The 12,379-nt window shown below is 48.5% G+C and overlaps 1 protein-coding gene across 3 annotated transcripts in view; it reads left to right on the forward strand.

Annotated features, from left to right (window-relative positions):
- The window catches only part of MALT1 (MALT1 paracaspase), a 60,819-nt gene extending 54,053 nt beyond the window's left edge, over positions 1-6,766 (forward strand). For 2 of the 3 annotated variants that reach the window (XM_055417446.2, XM_055417447.2), the window contains 4 exons: positions 2,146-2,295; positions 2,650-2,807; positions 3,953-4,078; positions 5,697-6,766. In XM_055417446.2, coding sequence (XP_055273421.2) covers positions 2,146-2,295; positions 2,650-2,807; positions 3,953-4,078; positions 5,697-6,137 — 875 coding nt within the window. In that variant the 3' untranslated portion in view covers positions 6,138-6,766. The remainder of the gene's footprint in view (positions 1-2,145; positions 2,296-2,649; positions 2,808-3,952; positions 4,079-5,696) is intronic. The other variant, XM_055417448.2, reaches the window with a different exon arrangement.
- The last annotated feature ends 5,613 nt before the right edge of the window (positions 6,767-12,379 follow it).

The raw sequence follows: 12,379 nt of genomic DNA on the forward strand, positions 1-12,379 counted from the left end.
GTCTTCTCCAGCACCACAGTTCAAAAGCATCAATTCTTCGGCAATCAGCTTTCTTCACAGTCCAACTCTCACATCCATACATGACCACGGGAAAAACCATAGCCTTGACTAGACAGACCTTTGTTGGCAAAGTAATGTCTTTGCTTTTTAATATGCTGTCTAGGTTGGTCATAACTTTCCTTCCAAGGAGTAAGCGTCTTTTAATTTCATGGCTGCCGTTACCATCTGCAGTGATTTTGGAGCCCAAGAAAATAAGGTCTTTCACTGTTTCCACTGTTTCCCCATCTATTTCCCATGAAGTGATGGGACCAGATGCCATGGTCTTGGTTTTCTGAATGTTGAGTTTTAAGCCAACTTTTTCACTCTCCTCTTTCACTTTCATCAAGAGGCTCTTTAATTCTTCTTCGCTTTCTGCCAGAAGGGTGGTGTCATCTACATATCTGAGGTTATTGATATTTCTCCCGGCAATCTTGATTCCAGTTTGTGCTTCATCCAGCCCAGCACTTCTCATGATGTACTCTGTGTAGAAGTTAAATAAGCAGGGTGACAATATACAGCCTTGACATACTCCTTTTCCTATTTGGAACCAGTCTGTTATTCCATGCCCAGTTGTAACTGTTGCTTCCCGACCTGCATGCAGATTTCTCAGGAGTCGGGTCAAGTGGTCTGGTATTCCCAGTCTCTTTAAGAATTTTCCACAGTTTATTGTGATCCACACAGTCAAAGGCTTTGGCATAGTCAACAAAGCAGAAACAGATGTTTTTCTGGAACTCTCTTGCTTTTTCCATAATCCAACGGTTGTCGGCAATTTGATCTCTGGTTCCTCTGCCTTTTCTAAAACCAGCTTGAACATCTCGAAGTTCACGGTTCATGTACTGTTGAAGCCTGGCTTGGAGAATTTTGAGCATGACTTTACTAGTGTGTGCATCCTTCTAAATCTTATCATTCCCTTGATTTGCTTCTAACGCAGTTCTAATTGAGTTTATATATGTCTGCAGAAAGTAAGAGTATTGTCATTTGTGTGCTCAGTCGCTCAGTTGGGTCTGATTCTTTGTGACCCCGTGGACTGGAGTCCACCAGGCTCCTCTGTCTATGGGGATTCTCCAGGCAAGGGTACTCGAATAGTTGCCATGCCCTCCCCCAGAGGATCTTCCCCACCCAGGGATTGAACCCAGGTCTCTCCCCATTGCAGGCAGATTCTTTACCATCTGACCAACCAGGGAGCCCTTAGTTTAGTTGTTTTGTGCCTTCCCTCTCTCTCTGACCTTACTGTTATTCATGAAGGACAAACATTTGGATTCTCTTTCTGAGTAAAAGGGATCAAGTCTTAGAGTTTTTTTTATGTCTGTTTTCCCAGATAAGAAACTACTTTCCAAGACCAGATGTTATTAATTTATTTGTATTAATAATATTTACAGAAATGGGGTGAATTTATTATAACGTATTCATACAAAAGAAAGTATGAATGGTTTTATGAATTTAAATTGAGATTTGTCAGTATTCATGTCTTCAGTCATGTTGCATGAAAACAGTGTATTAGAAAAGCACGCGAATAACATTTTTAGTACGTTCAAAACCTAAAACATTGACACATACTATTTACCAATACCTACCTGAGTAAAAATTACAATATGTGTAAGAATATACACAGGACTTTGGTTATTTTGAGTTGGGGAGACAGTAACGGTGTTTTAACATCGTTTAACATGTTATTTCTTCTCTAAAAAAGAAATCTGAGATAAAGACAGCATGATATTTTAACTTTCTCTTAGCTGTATAGTCATTTGTTTATTAACTGAACGTTTTTCTCCACAGAGTACACATAAAATTATCATGACTGCTGTTACAGTAAAGTAATATACTTTCACTTCTTTGTGAACTTCAAGGCTTAGCATATTAGGGACTCATCAATAGAATTATAGAAGATAAAAGCTAGAAAGGGACCTTTAGAAGTGAGCTGGTCCAGTATTTTTATCTGTTTGCTCACATCCTTAGCACTTGGAACCATGCCTGGCACATAGTAGGTGCTTGGTAGGTGTCTGGAGTGAATAGTGATGTTGAGAATATAACCTAAGTTGTAGGCGGGTTCTTGGCCAAAATGAAAGGATGTGGTCTTAAATATAATATTCACTTCTTATCTTTTAGATATGGGTAAATGTCACCTTACCAAAGGCAAGCAGGCGCTAGAGATTCGAAGTAGCTTATCTGAGAAGAGAGCCCTCACTGACCCGATCCAGGGAGCAGCGCATTCCGCAGAGTCCCTGGTGCGAAACCTCCAGTGGGCCAAGGCGCACGGTACCGTGAGGTCTTCTTATGCTCTCTCTCCATTATATGTTCATGTAAAACCATGAAGTCGTCTTTCCCTCTGAATTCACAGCTTTCCTCCAGGCTTTTCTAGGAATATGTTTTAGCCTAGTGAGTGGGATCTTAGTTCCCTAACCAGGGATTGAACCCAGGCGCTCGGCAGTGAAAGCACAGAGTCTGAACCACTGGGCCTCCAAGGAATTCCCTGTAACGTTTTTAAGCAACAGAAATAGTTCTGATAGTATTTTGCCCCATAAAGAATATTTGTTTGCTGCTTATCATCAGAAAACTCACCAAAAATTCTTTAAGTACTTATTTATATTAGTTTTTATTGTTCTTTTTCAGAGCTTCCAGAAAGTATGTGTCTTAAATTTCAGTGTGGTGTTCAGATTCAGTTAGGATTTGCAGCCGAGTTTTCCAACGTCATGATAATCTATACGAGTATAGTCCACAAACCACCCGATATATTAATGTGCGATGCCTATGTTACTGACTTTCCACTCGTAAGTCTCTCCTTTTTTGTTTTATTTAAACTATAATGGTATAGCCTCACTAAAGACTAAATTTTTGAAAACTTAAAAGTTTATGATTAAATATAAAGGAAGTATGTATACATATATTACATATATAAAAATATATTCATAATATTTTAAAACTAATCACCAAAATACCTTAAATGTGTTAAATTTAGGAGTGTCTTAAGTTCACCCAGGAAATAAGCCTTTAATTTCTCTTACCCCAAATAGTATTTCAGATATGAAGGAATAAAACATGCTACACATAATGTCCAGAATTAATCTCTTCTTAAAAACTTTCTCCAAAATAGTTACTACAACAGCGGGAGTCATATTTGTCAAACTGTAGTAGTATATTGGAATAGAAACGTAGCTCTTTCCAAACACTTAGATGTGATATTCATTTTGTTTTGGCCTAAAGGAGCCACCAGACAAAATCCCTTTTCCTGCACCGTTGCAGTAAATTGAGCCGTAAGCATAGCGTGAGGCACACAACCCAGAACGTCTCCCTTGCTTCTGATCAAGGCTTCCTGGAGGGCAGTGCTCAGTGTGAGAGCCTGCGGTCTGCACTGACCCCAGAACTGGACGGATCCATCCCGCAGTCCTGGCAGCCCTGGCCCAGAATGGGGCCCCAGACGCTGGGCTGGCCGAGCCTGAAGGCTGCTCTCCAGTCACAGCACAGATCACTTGCTCTTGGCAGCAGTTGGCTGTAAAAGAAGGAAAAGGCATGGAGGGGAAGCTACCTCTGGCATGTCCGTTTATTCCTGTTAAATATACAAGTCACATAAATCCACCTGCACCTTCCCCACAGTGATGACTAAGGAGGGAGGGAGTCCAGGAGCCAAACGCTCATGGGGCCCAAACTTAAAGGAAACTTGAGGACACTTCTTCAATTTGTTTGCAGAAACAGTTTGAAAGGAACTGTCCTTTCAGAGCTAACTTCTTAAGTGTATCCGTGAGGAGTTTAGAATTCCGTTTATTATTATTATAATTCTAGAATGTTGTCTCCATTGTTTCTTTAGCTCTGGGTAGGGGTTTACCTACTCAGATCATAGTTCATCAGATGTTTCATGGTCACAGGTGATGTTGTGACTTTCACTGATTTCATTAATAACATTTTCTGGTTTTCACAGGATCTAGATATTGATCCCAAAGATGCAAATAAAGGGACCCCTGAAGAGACCGGCAGCTATTTAGTATCAAAGGAGCTTCCCAAGCACTGCCTGTACACTAGACTCAGCTCACTGCAGAAATTAAAGGTTACTACTTTTCCTGTTTATAACTGGGCTTCCCTGGTGGCTCAGACGGTAGAGAATCCATCTGCAATGCAGAAGACCTGGGTTCAGTCCCTGGGTTGGGAAGATTCCCTGGAGGAGGGCATGGCAACCCGCTCCAGTATTCTTGCCTGGAGAATCCCACGGACAGAGGAGTCTGGTGGACTACACAGTCCCTGGGGTCACAAAGAGCGACTAAGCAGAAGGAAACCTCATGAGTGAAAACGCGTTTGTGCGTGTGAACGTGTGTTGGTCCAGAGATGTGCTACTTCACTGAACGTTAAGCTGAAGCAGAGAGAACAGCTGCACAGCCAGTCTCATCAGTGACCTTTTTCGCAGTTTGTATTCTGTCCTTAATGGCCCGAGGATTTGTGTGTGAGAATGCATGTCATTACCCTCCATGTTATTAAAAAGTTAGAGACACAGAGCATAGTCTACTTGTAAACACCTTAGCATTTTCAAATAAGCATTTCCCAGCCCGATGACTTTCTGTAAAACATAACAAATTAGAATGGGAATTTATTTTGATCTTTTTTCATTTCTCATTGACCTTACACTTGAGAAACTACGTGATTTTCATGGTCTGCAGGGTTGAGCTTTGCAATAGAACCATGTTCTTGCCAGACTCAAGTTTTATTTAGAGCTGCATGACCCTGGGAGGCCGTAGCCAAACCTTGGGGTGTGAAGTGAGTGCTACTGACCATCACAGCAGGACGGCAGTCATAAACCTGCCCCGCCCTGTTCACGGCTACTCGGCCGACACTCGCCCCATGTCCCTGAACTTCTGTCCGTTCTCCAATTCAGTGGTTGTGGGTTATTACTTCCTAATATTTTAAACACAGCTAAATTTTTTACCTCGATGTGAAGCTGACTTTTTGTGGGGGGCCGTGCTGGGTCTTCATGGCCGCACGTGGGCTTTCCTCTAGTCGGGGGAGCGGGGCTGCTGCTGGTCGCGTTGTTCGGGCTTCTCACTGAGCTGGCATCTCTTGTGGCGGAGCACAGGCTCTAGGCGCACGGGCCTCAGCAGTTGCAGCTCACAGCTGCAGTGACTGCCGCCCGTGGGCTTGGTGGTTGCGGCCCACAGGCTCCAGAGCGTGGGCTCAGTAGTTGCGGGCACGGGCTTGTTTGCTGCTCAGCAAACAAGGGTGGGATCTTCCCCGATCAGGGATTGAACCAGCATCCCCTGCACAGGCAGGCAGACGCCCATCCACCGCACCACCAGGGAAGTCCCATAAAGCCGATTATTTTTTCATTAAAAGATCACTCCCCATCTCCAGTAACAGGGAAAGACAGTTTTCCAAGCCCCACTGCTTGAAAAGATATCTCTTCACTGTTGATCAGGAATGTAATACAAGATCTCTGTGATTTTGTCTATACTGATTCTATATATGGAATGAGGAAAGTGGAAGCTGGTTCTCGCTAGCCTCTCTCAGTACAAGGACAACGTGAAGGCTGCCTTGAGGGTCTGGAACCTGGGAGGGGTGAGACTGGCTGTCTTGGCTGCTGCTTGGTTGGGTCTGGATGTGTGTGTGAGTGGTATTCTAAGACTGATACACTCTCCTGGCTGATGAGAATGACAAACCTCATCTCTTCTCCTTCCCAGGAACATCTGGTCTTCACAGTATGTCTGTCATATCAGTACTCAGGACTGGAAGACACCGTAGAAGAAAAGCAGGAGGTGAATGTGGGGAAACCTCTCATTGCTAAGCTCGACATTCATCGGGGCTCAGGAAGGAAGACGTGCTTCCAGACTTGCGTCATGTGCAACGGCCCTTACCACAGCTCTGCCGCCAGTTCCGCGGGGGCGGCCCGCTACCGAGCCCCTCAGGACTGCTTCTCCGGCACTTACCACTCACACCTCAGGAACTCGAGCAACGCAATGCCATCAGATGGCTGCCACTGCAGCCGGACTGCAGACGCCCTCATCTCAAGCCATCACGCCCACCACTACTCGTGTCCGTTTGGCAGAAGCAACGTGCCGGTAGAGACGACTGATGAGATACCGTTCACTTTCTCTGATGGGCTTAGAGTCTCTGAAAAGTGACTTCTTTGGTCTTGAAAGTTCCCGTAATTAATAGATGTCTCATCCAGCAGTACTCACCTGAAGTGAGATGTTAGGGGAAAAGCAAATAGATAAACATGTAGCAAGAGAAAATTAGTTAACAGGCATTTCACGGCAAACTCAGGACTTTGAGATGCTGGAACTATTTAACTACAGACCTCCTCTCAAGGCTCTGTGGATGGTTGGTTGGCTCTGTGAGTGTGAAGTATGGACGTGTGTATGTTTGTGTGCATAGCAGTGCTGTCATCTTGACCACTCTGAGGCAAGAACAGTGGGAACAGCATTACTGAAGATAAAGTCATTGTATTTCTAGAACCAGGGAAAGAACCTTGGTGATCATCAGGCTTAACCTAAGTTTTGTCAGTGGGAGAAACGGACCGAGGCATCTCATTTAAGTTAGAGCTGAGCCCTCCAGGATTCTGTTGCACTGTTTGTTCCACTACCCATCGCCTTCCTACCAGGTTCTGAGACAGTGTGATTTCTGTAGATAGGCTTAAAGACATGTAAATAAGAGTCGTGTATAATCTAGACGTGCATGAACTTTAGTTTGTGATTATAGGACTTTGCTACAAATGCTAGTTAAGTTTGTGTATAAATCTTTGTAGAATTGGCTGAAATGTCTTATTTCTTAATTCGTAAGATCATGAAAGCACATGAGAAGTAATAAAATGTTTTTCTATGGTGAAGTTTTAGGCAGCAGGATAATATTGCTACTGGATAATCTTGGTAGCTGTTTACCTGAATCTTAGAAACCCTGAACCTGACTTCCTTGATAACATGTATTTTCTCATTGAATTTTACTGGCCTTAGGAGATAATCACCTTTGGGTCTACAAAAGGCAAGTTTAAAAAGCAGCTGGCAGTAAAAAGAAAAGGTTGAATTAGTAATTTTAAGACATCCCCAAAGAAAATCGCAGGCCTAGATGTCTTCACTGCTCTATTCTACAGACATTTAAAGAAGGAGCACCAATCCTTTGTAAACTTCTTCCAAAAGTAGAAGAGGAGCGAACACTCTTTGCAACCCAATGGCCAGCAGCACACTGGGCTTCCCTGTCCTTCATCATCTCCCGGAGTTTGCTCAAACCCATGTCCACTGAGTTGGTGATGCCATCCAACCATCTCATCGTCTGTCGTCCCCTTCCCATCTCCTGCCTTCAATCTTTCCCAGCATCAGGGTCCTTTCCAATGAGTTGGCTCTTCGCATCAGGTGACCAACATATTGGAACTTCAGCATCAGCATCAGTCCTTCCAAAGAATGTTCAAAGTTGATTTCCTTTAGGATTGACTGGTTTGATCTCCTTTGCTGTCCAAGGGACTCTCAAGAGTCTTCTCCAACACAACAGTTCAAAAGCATACCATAATACAAAATTAAAGACATCACAGGAAAACTGTAGAGCAATAGCTAGTATGACTATAGACAAAAAATCATCAAAATACTCGCAAACTAAGTCTAGCAACATATAAAAAGGGTCATACACCATAAGCAAGTGAGATTCATCCCAGGAATGCAAGGCTGGTTAACAAGTCATATATAAAGTATCTTCTTATTCACCACGGTAATACTGTGCAGTGTCACTGTGAACACTGAATCAGCTAATACAGAGCCATTCTCCTAGGGGGGTGTGTGTGTGTGTTACACATACACATATCTCAGACTATAAGCTTAACTCCTGAACACAATTTATCCTGGTAGATCTATTTTGATGTATTTTTAAAAAATGAGGTTCAGAAGTATTAAGTGTCTTGGCTGAGGCCCTCCAGCTAACAGGCCAGCGTCGGGACCCAGACCTGTCGGGCAGGCCCCAGAGGCAGAGCTTGCTCTGCACCGCCTGCATCCTCTGGCCTTGTCTGAGGGGAGCTGAAACAAGAAGGCAGGGCACTGTCTCGTTTCTCCTCAGCTGAGAACATACACGTCGGGGAGATCAACTCATCACCAGTCTGCACACCTCCATGAATGGTCGTCGAAGGGCGGCAAGTATTGATTTGGGGATTTTAAACAAACTATAAATAAGTGAACTGGCAAAGTCACACAGAATCGTGAGTGAGGATCCTGTTCATAAAGAGAAAAGTTACTATTAACATATTATTTTAACTTTTTATTATGTATTGGGGTATACATGGCCAATTAACAATGAATTAAAACTGGATTTTACACTTTGGGGTCACCTGACCTTGTTGTGGTCCCGGGAAATAACCTCGTTTCGGGGCACGCAGCAGCATTCCTACCGGGAAGATGTCGTGTGCTTGTTGGGGAAGGCTGGGTGAGCCCTCCATGGAAGCACACCTGTGGGGACGGGTGAAGAGATTGTAAGCATGTTAGGAACCAGGGGAGACTCTGATGGAGACACTCTGATGAATCCAGGATTCAGGCTGAACTGACCCAGCCACCCATCTCATCAACCAACGTTGCCGGCGACCTGGACGCTTCAAGCCCAGGGTCCCGTCAACAGCCGCGTCTGCTGCCAGCATCCTCTCTGACGGAGGGTCGTTAGCAGTCAGTACCCCAGTCGGCTTGAGGCTCATCTTGCTGGTCTGAGAGCCATCCTAGCTGCTGTCTGCTGACTCCACACATCTCAGACCTGCCCCATGAAGTGTCCATGTCTTAAAGTGACCCTCAGGACCAGCTTTCCCCTCAGCGTTATGCCCGGGACCCTTGTTGGCAGATGTCACCAACACGGGTGACCAGGGCCCAAGCCAGGGCTGCAAGAACTGTAATGGTGGTGAGACCTCAGCGCTGATGTATCCGCAGACTGAGACGAGTGTCCCCAAAGACTGCAGTGAGGAAGGAGAAGGAAGACGTTCTCGGTGTCGTGCTCACCTGAGCTGCATGGCCAGCCTCCTGCTGGGGACCAATGGGGGGACAGAGGCCTCTGCGGCTGAGCCACGGGCAGCCGGCGCCGCCTGGGAGCTAGCTCTCTGACCACATGCCTGTGGTCTCAGCACCCCAGTGAGCCTGGAGCCGGGCTCCTGAGACCTCATCCCAGAAGCTGCAGCCCCAAGGAAGACATCAGGGCCGTGAGGGGATGGAAGGGCCCTTGCAGGCCCCAGGCCCCCAGGTTTCACGTCTGGTCCAGAGGACGCGAGTGTGCCCGAGGTCGATGCTGAGCCCAGCCTCAGATGCCTGGGGCGCCTAGGTGGGAAGACCGGGGATCTCCAGAGTCCCCGATTCCTAAATCAGCCTGGGGGGAGGACTTCATAGAGACCCTGTGCCTGAGGTACAGGCGCTGGCAGGCTCGGCTGACCCCGGACGATTCCGCCACGAGCCCCGTGTCTGCGTCCAGGGCCGCCTCGGGCCACTGCTGCCTTCGTGGGTGAGTGCCCAGGAGCCAGGGGAGAAGCCGTCGGGGCCTCCATCGCCCCAGCCCTCCCTGAGCTCGGCCAGCTGCCTCAGCACAGGGCCTGGGTAGTACAACATGTGGGTGCTGCTCGTGAGAGGAGCAGAAAGTTGGCTCCTTGGAGCCCCCCACCCTCAACCTCCACCCGTGGCGCCTGGGCATGGACTGAGCTGCCTGGGCACCTGCTGCCACCCCCGTGCAGGCTGGTGGCCGTGGGCGTGCTGCTGGCGGCTGCCCACCTGACAGGCTGCCCCCCGCCCTGAGGTAGTACCCACACGGCCTGAAATCCAAGACGCCAGGCACCTGGCAAGGGGCAGGCGGCCCTGCGGGAGGAACTGGTCCCCACTCTGCACGTTCTGTATCCCTCTCCGTGACAATGCTGGTGACGAAGTCTGCTCCGAGATTATAGGGCTTAAGCTGAGAAGCTACAACCCCACTTTTCTCCACAAAACTGCAGATTTCCTTAGCCACTCTGATCCTTCTAACTGCAGGAGCCTTTCTGGTAGAGACGTGATCCCACCAAGAAGAGGCAACATGAAATTAAAAGGCTTAGGCTCAAGAGGACAGCTCCCCTGGGTTCAAAGCCCGGCTCTGCAGCCCTCTCGTCTCCTAAGCCTCAGTTTTCTCAGTACCACCTGCCACAGGGCTCCTTGTTCTTGTTCAGTCCTGTCCGACTCGCAGTGACCCCGTGGACCGCAGCATGCCAGGCCTCCCTGTCCATCACCAGCTCCCGGAGTTTACCCAAACTCATGTCCATTGAGTCGGTGATGCCATCCAGCCATCTCATCTGTCGCCCCTTCTCCTCCTGCCTTCAATCTTTCCCAGCATCTGGGTCTTTTTCAATGAGTCAGTTCTTCACATCAGGTGGTCCAAGTACTGGAGTTTCAGCATCAGTCCTTCCACTGAATACTTACGGGTATTTGTAAGCATTAGATAAGGTCACCCAATAAAAGCATGAGCAGGCATATAGTAAATATAAAATATAGGTCAGGTCACCCACCAGGTTATTAAACTGCAGAGAAAAGAAAGGTGTAGTGGGCTGAATAACACCCCCCCCCAAAGATATCTCTTAATCCCACAGAACCTGTGACTGCAACCTTATTTGGAAATATTGTCTTAGCAGATATAACTAAACTAAGCATCTGGAGGGAATTCCCTGGTGGTCCAGCGATTAGGACTCTGCTTTCACTGCTAAGGAAAAGCACAATCCTTTGTGCTCAATCCCTGGTGGGGAACTAAGATCCTGTAAGCCATGCTGCTGCTGCTGCTAAGTCACTTCAGTCGTGTCCGACTCTGTGTGACCCCATAGACGGAAGCCCACCAGGCTCCCCCGTCCCTGGGATTCTCCAGGCAAGAACACTGGAGTGGGTTGCCATTTCCTTCTCCATGTAAGCCATGGGGTGCAGCAAAAAAACCGATTTTAATAAAATAGGCAAAAAAAAAAGTTTAGGATCTGGACACGAGATCATCCTGGATGAGGGCGGTCCCTACCCCAGTGGCAAGTGTCTGTGTGTATAACGGACGGAAAAAACAAGGCATGGTGGAGGCCGCGCGAAGGTGGAGGCAGACACGCCGCAGGTGCAGCCGCGAGCTGAGGGCGAGCCGGCTACAAGCTGAAGAGGCAGGGAAGGCGTGTCTCCACGGGAGAAAGGCCCTGCCAAGACCTTACTTTCTGACCTTTGATACTAAGTTTGGATTTCTGGCCTCCAGAACTGGGAGACAATAAACTTCTGTTGTTTCATGTCGCTAAGCTGGTGAGAACGGGTTGTGACGGCCCTAGGAACCAGCACAGGATGGGAGCTCGCGGGTGAGGCCACCTCGGAGTCCAGCCCCAGTGGCCTGGGAAGGACACGGGGGAGAACTGGCAGAGCAGCCGCTTCCCCAAGGCCATCGGTCTCCCGTGCCCCCTCCTGGCCCCGAGGCAGATGCGCCCCACCAGACCCAGACACTCACTGTCTCCAGAAATGGGAGAACGGAGGGGGTCTCAACATTTAAAACAGAAGTGTTTCTCCAGGGAGGTCCCTGGTGGCCCAGTGGTTCGGATTTGGCGCCTTGACCGTCGTGGCCTGGGTTCAGTCCCTCGTCCCACAAGCCGCACGGCGTGACCGGAGAAGTTTCTAAGAAAGCATTTTGAAGCGTGCATTCTCTCCCTCGTCCTGAGCCACACAGCCAGGCCTTGCCCCGGTGGCTGGCTCTCCCACGCTGCCCCTCCGACGACTCCTCCCGCTCAGCGCCGCCGCGATGACCCACCCGCATCTTCCCTCTCGCGTCCCTGACCCGCTCCTCCCGGGGAACGCTCCTGGGAGCCCAGCCACGCACCTCCCTGGGGTCCCCTCGAGCTTGTCACACAGAAATGAACTCAAACCTCCCCCCGCTGATCACAAACTCCCGTCAGCTCACTTCAGCCCAATCAGAACTGTGAGCAGATCCCAAACACACGACCAGCTCATGGGGAAGGGCCCCCTGGAGACGCAAACGTGCCGACGGGCCACAGCCCAGGAGGTCGCAAGAGTCGGACAGACTTGGGGGAGCAGCTGGTGCTCACGGCCCGGTGGGGAGAGCCGGGGCAGCTCGCTGGTGGTGACGTCCGCCACACCCTCAGTGGAGGGCTCGGACCCCACTGAGAAACGCGGGCTGAGCAGCGGGGACCAGTGGACCCAAAGGGGTTGGGGGCCCCCTTTCAGGACTCTGGGTCTGCACCGTCCTCCGGGGCCTGCCTGGCTCTCTGGACCAGGCGTTGTCTTGTGTTTTGTTGAGTTCTGGGTGGGTTCAGTTCAGTTCAGTTCAGTCCAGTCGCTCATTCACATCCGATTCTGTGACCCCATGGACTGCAGCACGCCAGACCTCTCTGTCCATCACCAACTCCCGAAGCTTGCTCAAACTCATGGCC

Source organism: Moschus berezovskii, chromosome 28 (genome assembly GCF_049115385.1).
Source record: "Moschus berezovskii isolate FMDL1 chromosome 28, NW_MosBer_1.0, whole genome shotgun sequence".
NCBI lineage: Eukaryota > Metazoa > Chordata > Mammalia > Artiodactyla > Moschidae > Moschus > Moschus berezovskii.